General features: G+C 41.2%; 1 protein-coding gene across 4 annotated transcripts in view; it reads left to right on the top strand.

Annotated features, from left to right (window-relative positions):
- Positions 1-24,610, top strand: part of ENTREP2 (endosomal transmembrane epsin interactor 2) — a 381,215-nt gene that overhangs the window by 227,403 nt on the left and 129,202 nt on the right. For 3 of the 4 annotated variants that reach the window (XM_084642441.1, XM_084642440.1, XM_084642438.1), the window contains exon 3: positions 21,570-21,680. The exons of the other annotated variant lie outside the window; for it this stretch is intronic. In XM_084642441.1, the coding sequence (XP_084498567.1) occupies positions 21,570-21,680 (111 nt within the window). The remainder of the gene's footprint in view (positions 1-21,569; positions 21,681-24,610) is intronic. 4 annotated transcript variants of the gene reach the window in all.

Here is a 24,610-nt window from a genome sequence, read left to right as displayed (position 1 = left end):
TGTTGTGGACCACTTCATTAGTGATGTGGTCGAAGTAGGAGATGCTTAGGATTTTACAGAAGTATCCCATCTCTGCTAACTGCATTTTCTGTTCAAGTTCTGCCATAAGGGTCCATGTCTCGCACACATACACAAAAATGTAGATGACCACTGCATGCGGCAGTTTCAATCTGGATTCCAGGGAGATGTTCTTGTTCCTCCAAATTGGCTTTAGCTTTACCCCTGTTGCTGTTGTTTGTGCAGTTCTTGCCAGAATTTCTGCCTTTAATCCTTCATCAGTGATGATTGCCCCCAAATACTTGAACTGTTTCACTGTCTCCAGCTGTTGTCCACTGACAGTGATATGTGAGCTGATCCCATCACATTTGTTTGTCATCAGCTTGGTTTTCTCTACACTGATTTCCATGCCGTATTTTGTGGAGGTTTCATCCAATTGTTTCACAGGGTTGGCGAGTTCATCTTTGCTACCTGCCAGGCCATCAGTGTCATCAGCAAACCAAAGATTTGTTGCTGTGCATATGTGATCATCAGCAAACCAATGATGACTGTGCATATGTGATCTTCTAGGGCATCAGTCATTATGTGCTCCAAGTAGATGTTGAGCGAAAAGAGTATGAGCAAAAGAAGGTAGCCTAGCTGGACTCCAATAGTGGTGTGAAACCACTCTCCTGTTGTGCCATTGACGAGAACTGCACTGCTGGCCTTGGCATAGAGTTTTTTAATGATAATAATAAGCTTACGACCAACATTGTACTTCTTCATGGTTGCTCCAAGAGCTTCATGCCATACTCTGTCAAACGCCTTCTTGAAGTCAACAAAGGCATGTAGATGTCTTGCTGATCTTGTAAGTACTTCTTGCATATAACATGAAGATTGAAAATCTGTTCTGTTGTTGTTCTTCTAGCACAAAAGCCTGCCTGTGCTCCACTTATGGCTTCAATCTGTTCCTTATGACTGTCAACATCATTTTGCTGGGATGGCTAATTAAGCTTATGGTCTGATAATTTTGACACAATTGCAGGTTGGCTTTCTTTGGCAGAGTGATGATTAGTGACTGTGTCCAAGTGGAGGGCCACTCACATGTCTGCCAGATCTGGTTGCAGATCTTTGTGCGTACATATATTACCATTTCTCCTCCGAATTTCATCAGTTCAGCTGGGATGTTGTCAATACCTGTAGCCTTTCCATTCTTGAGTGATATCACAGCTGTCTCCACTTCTTCATGCAGTATTGGAAAGTCAGCCTCCTCTGTTGAATCTGGGCTGTCTAGGACATTAGGATCTCCATTTGTCTGGTGGTTATATAGATCAGAGCAGTAGTTTGTCCACATATTGATGATGTCCCTTTCTTCTGTAAGACTGTTCCCTTCCTTGTCTTGAATTGCATTAGATTTGGTCGATCTTTCTTTTGTCAGATCTTTTACAATCTAGAAGGCTTGTTTGCTATTTTTATTATTGATACATTCTTCAATTTTAGAGCATTATTGTTTGATCCATATCTCCTTGGCCACCTTCATTGATCTTTCTTGATCTTTCTGCCAGTCACTCTGTATTTATCAAAAAGAAAAGGAGTACTTGTGGCACCTTAGAGACTAACCAATTTATTTGAGCATGAGCTTTCGTGAGCTACAGCTCACTTCATCGGATGCATACCGTGGAAACTGCAGCAGATATTATATACACACAGAGATCATGAAACAATACCTCCTCCCACCCCACTGTCCTGCTGGTAATAGCTTATCTAAAGTGATCATCAAGTTGGGCCATTTCCAGCACAAATCCAGGTTTTCTCACCCTCCGCCCCCCCCCAAACTCACTCTCCTGCTGGTAATAGCCCATCCAAAGTGACAACTCTCTTCACAATGTGCATGATAATCAAGGTGGGCCATTTCCTGCACAAATCCAGGTTCTCTCACCCCCTCACCCCCCTCCAAAAACCACACACACAAACTCACTCTCCTGCTGGTAAAAGCTCATCCAAAGTGACCACTCTCCCTACAATGTGCATGATAATCAAGGTGGGCCATTTCCAGCACAAATCCAGGTTTTCTCACCCCCCCACCCCCATACACACACAAACTCACTCTCCTGCTGATAATAGCTCATCCAAAGTGACCACTCTCCCTACAATATGCATGGTAATCAAGGTGGGCCATGTCCAGCACAAATCCAGGCTCTCTCACCCCCCCCCCGGGGGACACACACACACAAACTCACTCTCCTGCTGGCGGAAAAAGGGAGGGTGAGAGAGCCTGGATTTGTGCTGGACATGGCCCACCTTGATTACCATGCACATTGTAGGGAGAGTGGTCACTTTGGATGAGCTTTTACCAGCAGGAGAGTGAGTTTGTGTGTGTGGTTTTTGGAGGGGGGTGAGGGGGTGAGAGAACCTGGATTTGTGCAGGAAATGGCCCACCTTGATTATCATGCACATTGTGAAGAGAGTTGTCACTTTGGATGGGCTATTACCAGCAGGAGAGTGAGTTTGGGGGGGGGGCGGAGGGTGAGAAAACCTGGATTTGTGCTGGAAATGGCCCAACTTGATGATCACTTTAGATAAGCTATTACCAGCAGGACAGTGGGGTGGGAGGAGGTATTGTTTCATGATCTCTGTATGTATATAATATCTGCTGCAGTTTCCACGGTATGCATCCGATGAAGTGAGCTGTAGCTCACGAAAGCTCATGCTCAAATAAATTGGTTAGTCTCTAAGGTGCCACAAGTACTCCTTTTCTTTTTGCGAATACAGACTAACACGGCTGTTACTCTGAAATCTGTATTTATCAGCTCCCTCAATGTTGTTCTTGTCTCTCTTGAATTCTCTTCTAATGTCACAAATTTCTGGTATTTCATTTGTGACCCAAGGTTTTGTCATCTTATGGTGTTTCCCAAGAATGTTCATTGCTGCCTTATTCATTACAGCATTGAACTAGTTGGTCATTGTTTCTATGTCTTCCCCTAGAGCAAGCAGCAGGGCAGACTTTCTGCCAATCATTGTTTGGAATGACTCTGCAATGCTTCGGTCTCTAAGTCTTTCCAAGTCAAACTTGATTCTGGTGAACTTTGGCCTGACAATTTTCCTTAGCTGCAGCCAAGAGTTTAGCATCACAGGGTCGTGATCACTTTCAGTATCAGCAGCAGGGAGGCTCCTTGTTTTAGCTCTGTTGATCCCAGAATTAAATCGGTTTTGCACCATGATGTAGTTGATCTGACTGATATAGACCATCAGGGGCATGCCGCATTGATCGTCTGGATGATTTATGTGCTCCTAATGTTTTTTCAAGAACCAGATTGTTATAGCTAGCAAACTCCAAAAGTCTCAGTCCTCTCTAATTGGTTACCACATTACAAAAAGGACCACAATAATCCTGCCAATATGCCTGTGTGTCAGTACCCACTTTAGCATTCCAATCTCCCTGTACAATCAGGATGTCTTTCTTGTGACCTTATCACTGATGTCTTGGAGCTGATCGTAAAAATCTTCAATTTGCTCATTGTCATAGTCTGTTGTAGGGGCGTAGACTTGTACCACTGTTATATTGAATGGTCCTGCTTTTAGACGGATGGAAATAAGCCTACTGGATATTGGGCGGCATCCTAATACTGAATTCTTGATATCTTTATGCACAAGAAATCCTGTGCCATTGACATGTTTGTCCTCTCCACTGTAATAGAGTACATGGCCTTCTTCCATTAGTGCCTCTCCAAAGTTCTTCCATCTGACCTCAGAGATGCCTAGGAGGTGCCAGGTGTATTGTTCCATTTCGTACGTGAGTTCTTTCAACCACCCTATTTGTTTCAGTGTTTTTACATTCCATGTGCCTATGGTGATGTTATCTCTTCCACAGATCCTCTTTGTTGGGGTTACACCAGTAGTATACTTGTTGCGTCCGCCCTGGGAGACGAATAGTGCGGTCATTATTAACCTGCACTACAACCAATCCAGTATGGACATGGTTGACTTACTCATCGTATGGTGTGACTTGGGCAAATTTCTAACCTGGCGGAGCCCATCCCTCTCCATGCAGCCCCATTTTAGTTGCCTCTTACGACATGCAGGAGGAGCAGTGGGCCTATTGTGTCCCTGAACCTACAGGGGAATTACTTCAAAGTAGTTTTCCTTAAATAGAGGTGATGCCTTTTGCATGATGACTCAAAGGGATAACACCAGACTCTACAATCCTAGCTTTCCAGAGACATGGTGGTTCCCATTCTAAGGTAACTGCCTTGGTGGATGGAGATGTCAAGGAAAATGCAGAAGACCTGGTACCTTTTTCTGATCATGCCAGAGTAAAGGCAAAGGTTACTGTCTATCAGATTTTCATTTTGCCTTTTTTTCCCTTTTAGTAAGCAGTAATTATTTGAAAAAATTTACATCTTTATTCAGATGTCTGTTACTAAACCTGGGCACCAGGCCAAGTCGTCACAGAGTCTTGTACAGTTTGGGGATCTGATTCTTCATTAAATGTTTTTTAATAATTTGCTCATGTTTTATTCACATACAGTGGAAATCATTATGTTTGGGCATTCCAAATTAGATTGGACAGAGCACTGGAAATGTACTGAAGGAAACCATCTGCACTTGCAAGAAGTTAGAACAGCTGATACACTGTAGCCTTTTTCCATCTCTAAGTCTTGACAACTCTTGCAATTTTTTTTGCCAGTCATAGGAGTTTCTCCAGGGCTGGAGTCAGTATCATGATGACATGAAATTCCACCCCTCTTTTGAATTTCAGCTGTGCCTTGGGGGAAAAACCTCTAATTGGCTGTCTTTCCCATGGCCCCAGCTCCTGCAGAAGAGCAGCCAATCAGAGCTGCCTCAGGAAGCAGGCAGAGCTCTCTCTCCCCCTCCTCAGAAGCAGGCACCATTCTCACAAGAGGTGAGGAGAGAGCAGAGAGCTGAAAGAGCCCTGCTGTTCAGGTTGGCTCAGCTGCCACCTCCCCTCTCTCCTCCTAAGAGCAGTTGGACAGGTCCTCTCTGCTCCTCTCCATCCATACACCCCTAGGTCTGGGGAATTAATAGATGGTGTGGGGCTAGAGAGGAGTTAAGAACCCCTGGAGCTGCAGAAGGAGCAGATATGAGGCTGGAGAAGAGGGGGGCTGAATTGATTGGAGGCACAGTTTGGAGTGGGGGGTGTCAGAACAGACATGGAGGCTTGGGACAGAATTGAGGGGGATGCAAGCACAGAACTGATTGTTGGGCAGTTGTGGGGTTGCCAAAGAGGCTGAGGTATTGTATAACAATTTTAAAAGGAAATAGTGGCTCTAAAACACCTCCAAAATACAGATCAATTAAATATAAATAGAATCAGAAGTAACTATTAGGCAATTAATTGCCATATCTTTTACAAATGTGAAAATGATGCTCTCTTTGACCTGTGTATCCTCAAGCAGCATTTCAAATGGATGTACTAATACAGTGTGAGACGCATTTCTCTCCTTCATTAATGCCATCTCTTTTGAAACAAGGCTATGTACACATTGCAGCTTAAATCAGTATAAGTTATGTTGCTCAAGGGTGTGAATAACCAACACGCCCATGAGCAATGTAAGGTACACTGACTTAAGAGTCGGTGTGTACAGTGTTATGTCGGCGGGAGAGCTTTTCCAGACGACATAGCTACTGCTGTTCTTGGGGGCTGGAGTAATTAAGTCGACTACAGAGGTGCAGCTACATCAGTGCAGCTCCATCATGTAGCCATAGCCTGAGATAGGCAACAGGAAGTAAACTAAAAGACAGAATAAACAGGATGATGATAATACTTTAATAATGTTTATTTCTCATTATAAGTAAGATGACTCTCCCATGTCTCCATATAAACAGGATGAATATGAAGTATAAATTTTTTCAGAATGTCTTTATGTAGCCTTTCATTTTAGTGAAACTCTCCTGATTCTGAATTACTTTAAGGTTTAAAAGAAAGTTACTTGAGTTCTCATGTGCCACATATGTCCATTTATGTCCAGATCTGCAGATCTAGGAAGATAATTAATTATATCAAATGTGCATGTACGTTATTATGTGCCTCTTATAGCACCACCTTTGGTTTTATGACAGACACTTTGAAATAAAGTATTTGCTCAGTTTCCTTAAAATAATGTTTTCCGTTTCACATCATTTATCGTGTGTTAGAAATAATTTGAAAGACTTTGAAAGCAGGCTTTCATCCCAGATAAATACTCCTTTTTGTTGTGTGACATATACAAGACTTAGGAATTTAATGAAGCTGTTCTGGCAAATTAGGAACTTAAACAGATTCCTGAAACAAAACACTATCATTAAAGTGCTAATGCAGTTACTGCTCCCTTTTTAAAAGTGTTCCAGTAATTTACAAAAAAAAAGTTTTTGATCTATGAAGAAAATTGATACACCTGTTTTTCCCTTCACTTTTTTGTTAGGATTTGTGAGAATAAAATATAAACTCATAAAATATAGAATTTATTATGGCCTCACAGTTAAGTTTGCATAAAAATTTTCTGTTTTACAGGATTTTTATTTCAGTTTCTCACTCTTTTTGGGAACCCTTTTATATAAACATGCCGTGGGGACTTTAAATGAAATTTCAACTACTAATTAATGTCTGTAGAATGCTCTCCAACATATATATAATGTGTGTGGAATGATCTCCTATGTGTATTTTGTGTTTGTATGCTGCTGGCTGAGCAGTGACATCAGAGACAATCAGCCACTCACCACTCAATCCCTCCAGTTCATTTGTAAACTTGGGGAGAGTCACTATTGCTATGGTTATCATGGCAATAGCTGCCTTTGGTAACTAATTTATCTCAAATGACCATTATGTTATTACAGAGAAAGGTCCTAGGAGGACCTTGTAATGAAAGCAGAGTGGGTTTGGATAAACTCCTGTTCCGCTTGTTTGGGTTTGTACTATAGTAAGTTACACTGTTTCTTTTCAAAGAGTAATAGTTACTTTCCTCAAAAAGAGCCTGTCAAGCTGTCCTAAGGTGATTCAAGAGCATGAGTATCAACCTAAGGGCAGATTGTTACAAACCCCAGATTGCTTGTGAGCTCTATACTTAGATTTCATCAACCAAGTATTAAGTGTAAACTCCTCAGACACTGTAACATGGAGTCCCAGAGCGTCCCCTTGGGTACTCCAGTCTATCTTGTCACCTAGGCAAGCTTACCTTTGTGATAGATGAAACACAGTAATATTCAGGTTACTCCAACTCCAAAGGACCAGTCAGTTACCGCAGGCCAGTTGTACCTTCAATTTCATGCTAAAGACAATGCTGTAGCCAATCTTATTTTACATCTTTAGATAGTTTATTAGAAAGGAAATGAGTTATTTGCAAGGTTAAAGCACATAAATATACATATACACAAATGATTTCCAATCTTAAGTTTTAAAAAGTAATAGAAGCTTCTGTAATAAGCTTCTGTTTAACCCAAGCTAAACACTGGGGAATCTCTTGGTTATGCCTAGAAAAGAGTCAAAAGTCCAAGCAGCAAAGAAATATAGTTTCCTCCTTGTTAGGGGTTTATCCCTTCCTCCCTTCTGCTTCAAATTGCACACTTAGCTGGTGGGAGGAATGCATTTGCATGTTTCCTCTTCATTAAGGGGAGAGCAGCAAACAATAAACAGTGTTTTGTCCTCTTTGATGTTCTAAAATAGCTCATCTGGTGTGGGGGCCTTCCTTGTGGGGCAGAACATAACACTTGCTGTTGGAGGCCAGCATTTCACAGAGGCTTACAATGCAAATGCTCAAATATTATTTTACAATATGGGATACCAGTGTTTACAAGTGAGATTAATATATGCAGCAACTTACAAGCATTCAATAAAGTCTAAACATGTTTTTTAACAATATTAACATACAGGTGAACCTGTCCATTTCCAGCTATGTGTTTGTCAGTATTCATAGGAGGCATGGGGACCTTGACATAAACTGGCACCTAGTTTGCCATCGTCACAGGGTTAAAGTAAAATAAGATACAAAATTACAGATCTCCTTTCCATGTATATTGTTTATCTTCTCTTTACAAATTGGGAGCTATGGCTTTTGAAAATTTATGTTTTTAAAAGGCAGGAAACTACAGTATATACCCTATTCGGTATTCTGTTGTAAACTTTTAAAAAGTCATTTAGAAGTTCCTCTAAAGCTGAAGTTTCATTAATAAAAACCATATTTTGTATGAATACAATTTAATTTAATTAGTTTCAATATATTGGTCAACATGACACTGAGAAGTGAAATATGGAGCTCTACAGAGATAACAAAGGCAACAAAATGTACATTGAAGACAATAAATGTGTAAGTGCTTCATTATTTAAAAAGAACATATATAAAAGATTTTTTTAACTTAAAAAACCTAAGGAAATTTCCAAACAAAAAGCTTTGTATAACAAAAAAGTATCTTTCATCAGTAAACTAACCCATAAAAACTAGGAAATGCAAAGTTAAGAATTAAAAAGTATCAAATGGTTGCATAGTCAGACACTCTCAAGTTAGAAAATGCCAGAATCAGTGCTGTGCACTGTGACCCTAACAGCATCGCAATGCAAGAGAGACCAAGGGGCTCACTGGTATCTGGTAGCGACCAGTGGGAGTTTCATCTGGCCCGACTTGTTCAGTGTAACCCAACTCACTAATGTCATAACCTGTGTCTAAAAGGTGTCAAGTGAGATATCAATAGAAGGCAGATCACATACTGATCATTTATATCATTGTGTGGTGTATGTATGGAGCACAAATCAAGATTACCAACATATTGGTAATTATGTTCTTAAAGTATGTCTGCCAGGCAAGGCTGAAGTTATCCTACCTTACACACAAAGGAATGTGATTCCACCACCTTGAAGGTACTACCAACATACATTGAGACAGTGGGAGTGTATTTACATAAAAGGTAGACAAAACCATAACGCTAACAAGGGGAGGAGATAACCACTCAGAATAATGGCAGGGGGGAGAGATTGCAGGAACAAATCAATTTGCATGTTAACAAACATTATATGGGAAAGAAACCAACATGGAACCTCCTTCATCACCAGACTCATGTCTTATTCCTCACATCTTGAATTAACTTTATTTTGTAGGGGGCAGGGGCAACCTGCGGAAGAATCCATTTGAAAGGTTAACTAAACTATGAGAGAGGTAAAGACCCACAAGTTATCTTTCACCTAGGAAGAAAAGGGCTACCCTGTACTTCCATGAAAGATCCTGACTGAGATACAGTCAGCCATGCTGGAGAAAGAGTAATTGGTGAGAGAAACCATATTAAACAAAGTCTGTACCTTGCTAGATTAAGTTTTAGGCTTTTAGATAAGTGTCTTTCACTGTTATTTGCTTGTAACCCTTCTTTCTTTTATTTGGAATCACTTAACGCATGCCCTGTTGTTAATAAACTTGTTTTATTTTAATCTAAATCAATCTAGTGCTGTATTTGAACTGAAGTGATTGTTAACTCCAGTTAATGTGGCAAGCTGCTGGGTATTGGCTTGGAGCAAACAATCCTCTTATTCCTCTGAATGGTCCGGGAGAGGGCTAGACTTTGCAGAGCACACAGTTTTGGGAAAATATGGGAGTTGAGGGTGTTTTGACATCACATAGATGTTAATAACCAAGGCAGGTAGATACCAGTGTGCGGCTGGGGTGTAAAAAGCAGGCTGCTGGAATCAGAGTGCTGAGTCAGAGCTGCTTAACAGACAGACACTACATGCTCGTCTGCTGGCTCTGTGTGTCCAGGGTTACAGGGCACGTGGTAGCACAGCTCCTCACTGGTCTGAATTGCCCCCCAGAATGTGACACCCAAAGTAAAGCTGCATGGTCCATTCAGTGCACTGGACAGATCTGCTCTTGGGATGAATCAGAGTTGTGTAATGAAGGAGTCTGTTGTCTGTATGACCCCTGCCTCGTTAGTTTCGAAGTTGAAATGTGAGTAATGAATGAGGTGGGACTGCAAGAAGAGAAGGGATGGTCTTGTGGTTAGGGATCTGAATGTCAGCCCGGACACTTGGATTCTGTCTCTGCCTATGAGTTGCTATGTGATGTTAGGGAAGTCACTTACACCAAACTTTTCATAGATGGCCACTCCTTCAAGAACAAGGAGACCAAATTAAAGGTTGCATAGGCAATATTCATTCTGACTTTACCTTTCTTGAGAGTGGTTGACTTTGCAACCTTTTAATCCTTTCTAATCCTTAACTTTGCATTTCCTAATTTCTATAGCATCCTTAGCTAACATTAAGTTAAGGCTTTTTGTTCATTAATTTAGATAAATATCAAACTTAGAGCCAGACCTGCAAATCCAACTTAGAGCAAATCGTTGCCTTATATTAACATTAGGGAGGTGGTGGAATATCCTTCTTTAGAGGTTTTTAAGGTCAGGCTTGATAAAGCCCTGGCTGGGATGATTTAGTTGGGGACTGGTCCTGCTTTGAGCAGGGTGTTGGACTAGATGACCTCCTGAGGTCCCTTCCAAACCTGATATTCTATGATTCTATGAACACTATCTGGATTTAATAAACTGGAGTTAAATCACTTTTTTGTTTCTCTATTTGGAAAAGTGCAGGATGTATTTTTGCTGAACTCTCATTTATATAGCCAGTTTGAAGAATTTAAATAATTCTTAGTAGAAGATGAATATGACTTCAGGGAAGTTGACACAATTCTAGTTTACTTCCATATGTAGGGTTTTCAGGAACCATTAGCCATTTGTATACACAATACTTCCATGTGCATCCAGAAGAATATACATTGTACAAGAATTTATTGCATTGTCTTTTAATTCAAGGTAATTTGTAGACATGGTTCCTAACTGATTCCTATCAAGAGGTGCTGCTGTTTAACTGGAAGAAATTAGCAATCTTCTCTTAGGGGAAAAAATCAGCCAGCCAAAAATTTGAAAAGAAATACACAAGAGTTATTTATAGCTTTAATAAAAAAGGAATAAAACTCAGAATATATGGTGGAATAATTAAATTGTTACTAGACAGAATGTCTTGCAAAAATTTAATGAAGTGTACAAATGGCTCTTTACATTACTCAGAATTATGACCAGAGAGCTCTGATACTTATTAAGAGACACAAGATCACCATTTATTGGCACAGCATCATACATCAGATCAGTCCCTCCATTCTGTAATTGTTCAGTGTATCTCAGAACTGAACTATGTTTTTCATAAATAGTGCTCTACAGAGTCATAGAAATGTTGGTCTGAAAGAGATCTTGAGAGGTCATCTAGTTCATCTCCCTGCACTGATCCATTCTGGCTCTTTGTCAGAACTGCACACACTTCTTTATTTAATTCAACATGTTAGCAAATTATAGATAGCACAGGGTTTGTGACTTTTACACATATTTGCAATACATTGGATCAACTGTTTAGTTATTGTTGGAGGCCTGAAATGATCCAGCTACTTTGCTCTAATTAGGACACACATGTCTGACCCTGTTTTATTGCTTATAGGTAAAGTAATGCTCTAAAGGACTACTGCAGATTTGATTGTCATAATTTATTTCTTCTTACCATTGCTTTTCTCGTTATAGATAAGTTATTATATAGACTCAAAATTTACCTAATGTAAGTCAGGTTTATTTTTCAGTTTATAAATCTCTGAGAGATGTGAGTTTGGTGAAATTGCATGCAGAGTTACTTAAGTGAGCAGTCTTAGTACAAAACTCTGATTATTCCCTAGGTTTGAGTCTTCAACATATTTATGGTTAATAGATCTTCTGCTAACAATCCACAAAAACTAATGCTGTCAGAGAAGGGGAGGTGTGAGGGAAAGTAGTAAAGATGACTTGCCATAAAGCAGTGTGTAATGCCTCTCTCTAATGTCAGCCATCTTGATGGAGCTATGAATGTGTATTATTGGTGTGAAACCTGACATCAGCCATAATGTACCGATAATACAAGGTAACCTCCTGGAACAGGCTTATTATAGGACTCTTGCATCCAGTAGCAGATATTTTTCTATGACAACATTTTAACTTGCAGTATAATAATTTATTACTTTTACAAGTTTTGAGGAAGCATTTTTATTGTTCTGTGGTTGAATAGTATCTGCATTTAGTATCCAAACTGAAGAATATTTGTGAACCACAACATGTCAGTACTGTGTATACGCTTATGTAGAATTCCAGAATGCAACATTTTATTAGGAGAGGAACATCCTTTATATTTCGGTTCTTTAGTCATCCGCTTTGCTGTGAATATTTTAAAAGCTGCTATTTGGGTTAGGGCTCTAAGTGTTGTTTCATAGTATAGATGCAGATTAAAGGGAGAGACGGGACTGCTGCCTACCTTTCCACTACAACCATTAGGGTTTGGTGGGAAATTACAGGGGCAACCCTAAGTGTTCAAAAATCATAACTCAGCTCCTCAAAAGGCATGAGATTGTCTAAAGACCATGATTTTAAAAAAAAATAAAATAAATTTGGGTTTTTTTTTCTTTTTTGGTGGGGGGTGCATTTAGATCATGCTTTCAAGCTTTTTTCCTGTAACCATGAAGCTTAGTAATTGTCTAATTTTAAATGGAATTCTCACATAATCACATGATTCCAGGAGCTGCATCTTTCAGAAAAACACCAAATATCACAAGGCTTGCAATAAATAGCAAAATGTGGCAACACGGCTGCAAATTGCAGCTGCTTCCCTGAAATAGCGGTCCTACTTGCAAAGTGACAGTTTGCTGCATGCACTGCTGTTTAAGTGGATTCAGTTGGCCCAGCGGGTGAAGGATTCTCTGCTCCCCGTTTACATAATAGAAGGGCAGGACGGAAATACTTCCTCAGTTCCCCCATCTCTAAGAGAAGAGAGAAGAAAACAACTCAACCTTTCCAGCACCCTCTTTACATAGACTGAGTGGAAGGGAAATGGAATGAGAAAAGAGTGTGGGAAACTGGTTGGGATGGAATGGAGATATTAGGGTTAGGATAGAGGATGGGAAAGAGCTTGATATTGTGGCTAGTACAGAGGAACAAGATATAGGGAAATGGAGAGCCAAGAATGAAGACAAAGTAGGGAAAAATGTAGGAAGGTCTTGGATGAGGTGAAGTCATCTGCTAAAAAAGGGTGTCTAAAGGTGTTAAAGAGTTTTGGAGGCTCATACATTTTACTGGACCCTGCTTCTGGTTAGCCTTTATCCATCCCTGCTCTTAAATTACTTCTCTTTTTCTCCTTTAGTTTAGAAATTACACTGTAAACAGCATTTTTACAACTTGCTGTGGTGTGATCTCTTTATTTGCCTATATTATTGATAGGTTCTTGGTTTCACAATTTGAGTGTGGAGAGTTGGAAGGTATGTGTGTGACTGTAGATTAGTACAATAAAGAACATCATGTTTGATTGCTCACAACTGTTCCTGCAAAGATTCGCTAAAATAAGATAAATCTGAATAATAATGAGTATTTTTGGTTTCTGCACCTTTTCACTGAAGTGCCTCCCCTGTGTTGCTCTCTATCAGGATTCAGTTTCTGTCAGTTTCTACTGAATATTTATTATTCTCCAGCTGTACAAAACCACCTTCTTTCCTGATCTCTGCACAGACACAGTTTAGAAACCGTGTCAGACTTTGTTTCTTTCCAGGCTTGTAAATGTTTTTATTACAGTACTTTTTTCCAAGTTATCTGCTTGCCTAAATCCAGAAATTCAGTCGTCCAGTAGAGGATTACAGTAACTTGATTCTTTTGTCCCTCTCCTCTTGTTAACCTTCCTACATTCTGCTTTGTATAGAGGAGTACTTGTAAGATGGAGTCCAGTCTATCAGCTTATGCCATATGCTATCAATAACATTATTGCTAACCAGTGTGCTATATTTCTATAGCCTGCCCAATACATTGCAAGGACTATCAAACTATGCAGTTTCAGATGAAGCTTTTATTTTTTTCCTAATTTATACATGCATCCAGTATGCATACTCTTACAAAACTTTTTGAAAGAGGTTTGAGTGATTCACAGACAATAAAGCATTTGATACAATTCCACATCGGAAATTTTTAGTTAAATTGGAGAAGATGGGGATTAGTATGAGAATTGAAAGATGGATAAGGAATTGATTAAAGGGACAACTAAAATGGGTCATACTGAAAGGTGAACTGTCAGACTGGAGGGAGGTTACTTGTGGAGTTCCTCACAGATCGGTCTTGAAACCAATCTTATTTAACATTTTTATTACTATCCTTGGCACAAAAAATGAGTGTGTGCTAATAAAATTTGTGGATGACGCAAAGTTGGGAGGAATAGCCAATTTGGAGGAGGACCGGAATAGCATACAAGATCTGGATGACCTTGTGAACTGGAGTAATGGAAATGGGATGAAATTTAATAGTGCAAAGTGCAAGGTCATGCATTTAGGGGTTAACAACAAGAATTTTTGCTATAAGATGGGGACTTAACAGTTGAGAGTGACAGAGGAGAAGAAAGACCTGGATGTATTGGTTGATCACAGGATGACTATGAGCCATCAATGTGATATGCCTGTGAAAAAGGCTAATGCAATACTAGGATGCATCAGGCTAGATATTTCCAATAGAGACAGCAAACTATTAGTACTATTATACAAGGCATTGTTGTGACATTATCTGGGATATCGTGTGCAATTCCAGTCTCCCATGTTTAAGAAAGGAAGCAGAGAAGGGCTACTAGGATGATCCAAGGAATGGAAAACCTACCTTATTAAGGGAGACTCAATGAGCTTGGCTTGTTTAGCCTAGCCAAAGTAAGGATGAGGGGAAATATCATTGCTCTCTATAAATACATCAGAGGGATAAATACAAGGGAGCGAGAGGAGTTATTTAAGTTAAGCACCAATGTGGACACAAGAATAAATGGCTATAAAGTGCCCATCAACAAGTTTTAGGCATTATTATTATTAGGCAAAGGTTTCTAATAATCAGAGGAGTGAAGTTCTGGAACAGCCTTCCTAGGGGAGCATTGGGGGCAAAAAATCTAACTGGCTTCAAGACTGAGCTTGATAACTTTGTGGAGGGGATGGTATGACAGGACTGCCTATAATGGCATGTGGCCCATCGGCAACTGCCTCTAGCAAAAATCCCCAATGTCTGTAGATAGGACATTAGATGGGGAGGGCTCTGATCTACTACAGAGAATTCTTTCCCAGGTATCTGCTTAGCGGGTCTTGCCCACATGCTCAGGGTCTCACTGATCGCCATATTTGGGGTCAAGAAGGAATTTTCCCCCGCATCAGATTGGCAGAGACCCTGGGGGTTTTTTTGCGTTCCCTATAGCATGGGATATGGGTCACTCGCAGGTTTAAACTAGTGTAAATTCTGAATTCTCTGTAACTTGAAGTCTTTAAACCATGATTTCAGGACTTCAGTAACTGAGTCAGAAGTTAGGGGTCTATTTCAGGAGTGGATGAAGTTCTGTGGCCTGCAATGTGCAGGAGGTCAGACTAGATCAGCGATTCTCAATCCGTGGGCCACATGACGTCCAATTAACACACAGCTGCAACCCAACTTTGTGCTAAAGGATCCCAGGCCATGCAGCAGGATCTGGGTTCCCGGCTGCCCAGCCCAGCGCAGCGGAGGTTTGGGGCTGCCAGCTGGTCCCGCGGGGTTGGGCGTATGCGTGGCCAGGTCAAGGGTCAGATCTGCCACACGGCAGGGTCCAGGGTCGGATCTGCCACACAGTCCAGGGTTCCTGCCACTTGGCCTCCCTACCCAGGGCTCCACTCTGTGGAGGGGTCTCTGGGCAGGACTTGCTGGGCATAGGAGAGAGGGGAGGGGAGTGCACTGTGGTTCTCAACCTGCGGCCCACAATGATAAATAGGTTGAGAACCACTGGACTAGATGATCATGATAGCCTCTTCTGACCTTAAAGTCTACGTGTATATGAGAAACAACTCTATATGGCAGTGAAATTCTGGATAGCTTTCCCTTTGCCCTTTGATTTCATGCTGTTACTGTTGTTTTGAAGATTTCTAGGGATACATTAATTAAGAACCAAAATATAAATGCGTACATGTTTTCCAGTATTGTTGCAGGTACCAAAGTCTTTTAATTTTGTTATCCTTTCAAGTCAGAAGTTATGTAAATTGTGAATGACCCTACCCCTTTCTGAATAACAGTCAGAGTAATTGCATAATAAAATAAAGTTATCTATCTATCTAAATGCAAAGGCTTTGTTGTCAATATTACCCCGGAGGAAATCACAGGTTAAAATAATGTTTTTCAGTTAAGCAATTAAAGGCAGTAAAAGCAATTTGTCACATCAGACTGACTGTTGGAAAGGAGCTTGTTTTGCGAGCTCTAGTGAGCGTTTCTACAGGTGCAAGAGTAGTTCAGGTGAGACACCAGGGGGAACTTTATATACCCAATAACAGCTAGAGGGAGAGTGCCAGTAGAGTGTGGATTGACTTCTGCCCCTGCAAGGTGGTGAGAAAAGATACTTGGCTCTTTAGTTAGAATGGTTTAAGGAAACTAACTTGCAGACCTACTCTACAAATACTCAGATACAGTGTACATTTTTATGAGCTCATGTCTTTACTTTGTATCATATCGGGGGACAGTCATTAAAGGAAGGCCTTTAGTTTGGTTTGTCCTTTGTCACTGGAAGGTTTATGCTTCAGTGGTCTTGATGATGGCAGTGTAGCAGATGGAGTGGTTATCTGAGGACAAGAAGTTGACAACAATACAGAACATCAAACTGGTATGAGGAGACATGGTAAACTGGAAGATGTGTTCAACATGACCCCAACCGCAAAATCATGTAACCCTTTGAATACAAGAGGCAGAATCCTGGTACAGGATAACATCTTGAACTGTGACATGTTAATATAATTGTTAAATATAGGCTTCTCATCAAAGTTAATTAGCTTTAGTGGAACAATTTTGGAGCTGTAGTAACTTTTGAGTAGGGTATGCAAATCCCACACTGGGTAAAACTGGGTTACTGAGCTAATGTGGGCTGAGTTGGTCCTGCTCCAGCACATCTGTGAGAGATATCAGACCCTGGTGGGGAGTGTTCTTTGACAACTCCAAAAGGAGTGTATTGCCTGGGTTCGGCCAGAGGGCTGAGCCTCTTAAGCCTGTACTGGTGTGGTCGAACACCTGGATGTTGCAGAACAAAAAAGCCGTGTCAGTGTAAAGGCCCAGCCCAGGGCTCAGGGGACACAATGGGGAAGGAACACAGTGGCAGTACCGGAGTAGCATTCTGTCTACACAGAAAATGGGCATCATTTTGGTCTATTGCTATTAAACCAGCTAAGTGGGAATAGCCATAAATTGGTTGTACTTCCCACTAACTCCTGATTGGTTTTAAGGCTTTTGGAACTGGTAATATCAAAACATTATAGTTACTTCATTAAGTTCTGTAGTATGTTGTAGTAGTATTGTATCCCATGCTGAGCAGTTGGAAAGGTTACTGACTCAGGTGAAAGGGGTAATATTACAGCTATTACTCAGTATTAAGCCGTCATAGCCCTCTAGTGTAATGCACTAAACCTACCTTTTATTATTTCTTTTTAACTACTGTACAGAGAACTCCACTGCCTGGGCCCAGATGATTCTGATTTCTCTTTATTCACTCTCCTAATAGCCCTTGTGTTGTACCACATTTGCTTATACTTACTTGAACAACCTCCAGGAACTCATTTTCTGGGGTAAATTTTAATGTGGTCCATGGGAAATTAGACACACTCCTATTCACAAAGATGCTGTATAACTAACTCCCTCTGCACTGCACCACTATGAAATTACCTTTCTATGTCTGCATATATCTACACATATAAGTTGAACTTAACCTTAGAAACTCTTGGGCCATTTTTCTATAGACCTATAGGAGTTACCTGAATAAAACTATATTTAGGCGTCAAACATATGAAAATGTTTAGCCTTAAAGCATCTTTGTCTGTTTCCTCATATCTAAAGACTGGACAATGATAGTTGCCTACTTCATGGCATTGTGGGGAAGCTTCCTTCACTGTTTGTTGAACACTTTTGTGGTCATCTGTTAGAAGTACAAAATGATGTGATGGTGATGGTTCCTATTGCTTGTTGAGATATTGTCCTTAACGTCCTTTTTAAATTTCTCTATCCTTAGTTTTCATATCTCTTCAGTAAATAATGGGATGGATGCATTACACACTATGCACATCGCTTTTGATCTTGGGACATCAGCTGTTCTTCTTTGAGTAGATGTAGCCATACATTCCACTGAAGTATATGTGTGCCTAGCACACCAGAGCTGGAGAGATTTGCCTAGCAGTACCTGCAGAGGGGCGGTGCTCAGACCGTGTGGCCATAGCCCCTCCCTGGCTATGTGAAGCAGTGCTGGCCCCACTCTCCCTCCCTTCTTACCACCCAGGGCTGGAATCGGAGCTCTGAGATCTCAACTTCACAACCTGTCAACTAGTTTAGGTTTTTTCTCTTGTTGTATATAGTTAATGGTACACTTTGTGTTAGGGTAGTGTTAGTTGTTGTTTCCCTCGGTGAAGCCCTCATTGGAGTTTAAATGTTGTTTGTGTGGGAGAGCGATCCCCAACAGAGATCCTCACACATAGTTCTTGCTCTGTCTCAGCAAGGCCCACGTCAGCGTGCATTGCACGATCTGTAGATGGTTTAAGAAATAGACTCAAGTGGCTTGAGACTGTCGCCTGAAGCAGCACCTGATCGAACAGGCTATGTGGCCTGCTTCAGTACCGAGGCCCTCATCGGGTCAGAGATCATCCTCTGAGAGCACTGCCACTTTACGTTCCAGAGCAGGCACCTCTCCAAAGAAACAGGAGCTATTTCCCGTCAACTGCGCCGAGCAAAAGGTTGCATAAGACCAATTGAGACTGCTCCACATATTGGGGTGATTGTTCCTGAGAGAGGTGGAAGTGTGGACTGACATGGAGCTGATGCGTGCTCGTGGGATGGCGCAGGTACTTCTAACCCTTCCCTGGTATCTAGTAGGGAGGTTGGAAACTGTATACTGTTGACTCTGGTTCCGGCCTCTGGGCATATGTTGAGTCCAGCGATGACGAGGAAGATACTGGTACCGTCTGTTTCCATGTGGCAGCATAACACGCAGCTACAGACCTCTTCTGCCTTTTGGTCCCGACCTCTTCTTTGGTTCACGACTTTGCCTGTGCTGTGTCAACTATAGCCCCTTTGTTTGAATGAGCTGCTGAACCCTTGGGTCTGTCATGTCAGCATCGCACCCCAATGTTGGGGTGGAAGATGGCAGCCTTCACAGGGTCCACTCTGTTCAGTGAGGATTCACAATGAATGCCGTCAACTCGGCGACCGAACATCGCTCAGTGATCTTCCAATCATGAGAGCAGCAACTCAACAACCCCTATGTTCCTGGCACCAGGATTGCTATGGGGGGCCTCAAGGAATCTGCTCAGCACCACTACAGTCAGCACGCAGATGCTTCTGTGGCAACATTCACTGCTCTCAACCTCGGTGCAGTAAGACACCCAGATACCACTGTTCACTTCGGGACTGATACTGCTTCTGGCACCAGTATGTTTAGTCCTAATGGTATTACTTCCATTGGTAGTGCCACTTTCTGCCTCATTCTGGGCGATGGATGAGTCAGACCACCCACTCGCTCTCTTTGGTCTTGCTCCGCTGTTATCTCTGCAATCCTGAGGCTCCTCTGAGTTGGGGTCATCATCCTCCCACTCACTGTCACCTGATCAGCATTGAGGGCTGCTGATGGACTGTTAGGGGTACCAGGATTGGCACATGTCTCATAGTCGGGATGGAGGTTCCTGGCTCGGCGCCTAATGGCCACCAATGCTTTATCTATGTCAGTGGCCTCCATGGAATCTGTGGGATGCTCCTCGATAGTGTAGGTCCTGCTCTTTGTCTCACTCAAAGGCAAGATCACTGGCCCGGTCTGCATTGGTGACTGTCAATCTATCGCAGACCCAGGCACTGGCAGTCCTCCTTCCGATGGAGCCTCCAGAGTTGTCCTGTCCAGGTCTGTCGGCCCTGGAACAGGATCTGGCTTTGGCTCAGTTGAGGGCCTCGTCTTCATTTCTGGACAATGTTGTGCTGCCTGGCTCATCCTCCCCTTCAGTACTGGAGGATGCTAAGGCATATAGAGACCTTTTGCGGCATGTAGCTGCTTCCCTTGGTATCTAAGCAGAGTTCTTGAAAGAGAACACCCACAAATTGGTGGACATTCCTCAGTGACATTTCCATATTGAACATTTGCAAGGCTGCTGCATGATCATCAACATATATGTTCATGAACCATTACACCATAACCACATCTTCCAGGGCAGATGCAGGCTTTGGTAGAGGAGTCCTGTAGTCTCTGTTTACATAGACTCTGAGCCTCACCTCCTGGGCTGGGGGATATTGCTTGTGAGTCACATAAGTGAAAAACATGGCTGCATCCACTCAAAGAAGAAGAAATGGATACTTACTGTAACTGTGGTTCTTTGAAATGTGATGCAGGTGTGTATTCTGCAACCCGCCCTCCATCCCCTCCGTATCAGAGTCTCATGTCCAGGCATTCAGTGTGAAGGAACTGAGGGAGGATCGGGGCGGCACCGCCTCATTAGCCAGGGGAGGGGCTATGGCCATGAGGCACGAGCGTTGCCCCTCTACAGGTACTGCTAAGCAAATATCTCCAGCTCCAGTGCACTGGGCACACACACACCTAAGTGGAATACGTGTCTGCATAACATCTTGAAGAACCACAGTTACAATCAGTAACCATTTCTTGCATTTGTGCATGATGCAAAGCAGCAGATTATATGAGATGAATGTCAATGGTTGCTGCATATTAGGGGAACAAGCCCTTAATGGTTTTTTTTAAAAGTTAGATGAGTGAAAACATACCATCCAGCTGAAAAGTGACAGCAGCATCTCTGGGTAAGATCATAAAAATGAAACAAAGAATGAAAACATGGCACCAGTTTGCTTGTAACTTTAAAGATAGCACTTTCTAAAAGTCTACTGACAGATAATTTCAGTGAGGGTCTTCAGTGAAAAATCACATTTCAGTGTCAATTAACAAAAGAGATTTTTCTCACCAGTGTCACTTAGTGTTTCACATTCTTCTGTAGGTATATATTACTTTTATTTTTATACACACTATAATATTTTAATTTGGTGATTATTGTTTATCTTGCTTATAACGAGCCAGGGATTACATAAAAGGTAGAATGGTATCTAATGTTATACATTAATATGTAACATAAAATCACATATTAACAAATACGCTTCTTTATGTTAGAAATAGCAACTTAGATGACTAACACTAAAATGGATTTGCTTTTCACTATTATTGCTGTTTGTTTATCATCCGTTTAATTTTCAGGGTCTCAGTTCTTAATATTTGGGTTGCAAATGGAATTTTGGGGTGAGCAAATGGAAGATCAAGTGGAAGGACTTAAAGAATTTAAAGGAAAATAAATGGCAGTCAAGACTAGTGTCGGCATTGCCTTTCTTATGGTATGAAGCCCAGGACCTTGTAAGACTGAAAAATGTTTCATGTTGGTCTTTAAAACATATAAAATGTTGCCATCCATGTGATTATTTGACAAGATGGAAGCACTTCAAAGGCTAAATTAATTTTTCCCCTTTGCCTTTTGCAGTGAATAATCAATGGACTGTTTGGTTGGTTTTTTTTCCAGATAACCTTTTTCATGCTACTGTCTGCAGTGTGTGTAATGTTGAACTTGGCTGGTTCTATTCTCTCATGTCAGAATGCTCAGCTGGTAAACTCCCTGGAAGGCTGTCAGTTGGTGAGTAATGAAAAACAAATATTTTAATAAGGGCAAAGGCTTTTCTTTTTCGGTAATCATAAAATTATCAGTTTAATTCCTGTCATTGCATGTGTCTGTTATTTGATGCTGCCTTTAAGTCTAAAAACATAGAATCATAGAATATCAGGGTTGGAAGGGACCTCAGGAGGTCATCTAGTCCAACCCCCTGCTCAAAGCAGGACCAGATTATTATTAAAACATGATTATTTTGTTGGAAGAAACTTTAGAGTAAAAGTGCTATAGTCTTTATAAGATATTGTTTCCTCAAAACATAAGTTGTTACATTAGAAATGTGTGCTTATACTGCAGTAATATAAGGGAGACACCATACACAATGGGTGAAATCTTGGTCTCAGTATAGTCAAAACTGTTGACTTCAGCAGGACCAAACTTGCATCCAATCTCTCCTTCTCTAGCCAATGGTGTTTCATGGGAATGCTGTTAATTATGTTTCAGTATCTGTGCAATAATATTTTAATTACCAACTTTACTACTGCAGTCTGATTTTAAAAAAGCTTCCAATGTAAATACATTACCCATGGATCTAGTCTGATAACATAGAGAATCATAAAAATATTAACATATCAAGGCTGTATACTGTGACTTAATAAACTCATATGGTGTGCATGTATACATTAGATTACTGTATGCTAACCCTTCAATGGGGAAAAAAGTATAGATCAACTGTAAGAATATTTGTGACAACACTAATAAGGTATTAAAAAATATATGGAGCTAAATTAATCCCAGAAGTAAACCCACTGATTTAAAGAATTTTAAGAATTTAAAGATGGGGGGAAATAACACAACTTTTGTCATGAATGTGATGGTTCTTGGTGTATCCAGGACTATGTCAGATTATTACCCCGGTCTCTAGAGAGAAGGGGTCTTCCTTGTCGTAGCTGTGTGTCAGCTCCCTAATTCCACCAGCATTTTAGTCACTCAAACACTCTCCTCTGGGCTGTGCCACCACTAACTTCACCTTGCAGGTTAACAATAGGTACACCCCAATCCCCGAGTCCCTGTGGATTGTTCCCCCGTTATGTTTGCCCTGACACTGGCTACTCACAGAAGTTCTAGATCCTTTGCATCCAAAAGTGAAGTGTACCTCAATTTACCAGTTTTACCATAAAACACTGCTCCTCACAGGTCATGTTTTCTAGACTTAATCCTTTTTGTTGCTCTTCTCTTGACTTTCTCCAATTTGTCCACATCTTTCCTGAAATGTGGTGCCCAGAACTGGACACAATACTCCAGTTGAGGCCTAATCAGCACAGAGTAGAACGGGAGAATTACTTCTCGTGTCTTGCTTACAACACTCCTGCTATTACATCCCAGAATGATGTTTGCTTTTTTTGCAACATTGTTGCACTGTTCACTCATATTTAGCTTGTGATCCACTGTGACCACCAGATCCATTTCTGCAGTACTCCTTCCTAGGCAGTCATTTCCCATTTTGTATGTGCGCAACTGATTGTTCCTTCCTAAGTGGAGTACTTTGCATTTGTCCTTGTTGAATTCCATCCTATTTACTTCAGACTATTTCTCGAATTTGTCCAGATCATTTTTAATTTTAAACCTATCCTGCAAAGCACTTGCAACTCCTCCCAGCTTGGTATCATCCACAAACCTTATAAGTGTACTCTCTATGCCATTATTAGAGCCCTGTGTGGATACAAATGTATACCCGCGGATGCAGGTGTCTGCATATATAAATTGGTGTCTGTGGAACTGCTGGGCTCTCCCGGGAACCACAGCTACAAAAGGAACAGAATGTGGGGCCGCCACTCCCAGGAGCCAGCACCCCGCATTGGCAGCTCCTCCGGCATGGCTATACCGTCCTAGCACCGCCCCCAGTCCCGCCCCACTCCTTTCCATGCGGCTATCTGCGTCTCCTGTCTGGGGGCTTGAACACTAGAGCACGACCAGGGATAGCTGTCGGTGAGCCTGTAGCAAAATCCTTTTAAAGACAATCATGTTGATGACTCCTGTGTTAGTCACCTCAGGGAGGTGTCAAACATTCCAATAAGCTGCCTTGGTGTGTCCTTGACATCTCTAAGTAGTTACAGTTACATACCCAAAATGTAAGTCACATTATTCAAAATGGTGGTTACAATGTCAGGTGAAGGTCATAATTTGATACGGACTTGTACGCACATATACTATTTTTGGAAGCAAGGGTGAAGTGCAAAGTGGAGGAAAATATTGGAGAGGAGCAACATGGACTTAGGAAAGGAAGGAGTACTATGGATGCAGTATTTGCAATGAGACAGAAGTCTGAAAGATTGATACACGGAAAGAGTAATTGCTTTGTGGATTTATTGATCCTGAGAAAGCATATGACTTGGTTCAACAGGTGTTGGTGTTTGGAGTATTCAGATGAATGAGAGGGTTAAGCATGTAAGTCTTCAGGATCAGGGACTAAAGCGTTGTCTAAGGTAATTGGCAAGGTTTTAAACTACTGTAATGGTGACCTGTAGGTCATTATTTTGGAAATGACAGTTCACTGTAAAGAGTATCTTCTGTCTAGAGAGACTTCTATGTAGACAGCTATGCATTGACCAGTATGTGGTAGTCCATATTTTCAAGTAACAGAATCTTGGCACATCGCTAGAGTAGGACAGTATTTAAGAAAAGGACAGAATGTGGACAACGAAAGGAAAAATAAATAATTTATACCTCTTTTGGTCAGATAAGCTACTCTTCATCTGTTGCCGGTTAACCACCTCTTGAGGTTGCAGTGAAACTTTCTTAAGGGCCCCTGGAGTAGTTAGAAATGTTGTACTGTTTACTATATATAAAATACTACACAATATAAAATTGTGTTTAAAACTGCTAAATTATTGATGTTTTTCGATTGACCACAGTAATAAATTCATGAACACACACAATAACTGAGGGGTTTGGTA

This window comes from Lepidochelys olivacea, assembly GCF_965140295.1.
Source record: "Lepidochelys olivacea isolate rLepOli2 genome assembly, chromosome: 10".
In the NCBI taxonomy this organism is placed as follows: Eukaryota; Metazoa; Chordata; order Testudines; family Cheloniidae; genus Lepidochelys; species Lepidochelys olivacea.
The sequence above is the reverse complement of the archived record's forward strand: the minus strand, read 5'-3'. Positions and strand labels throughout refer to the sequence as shown.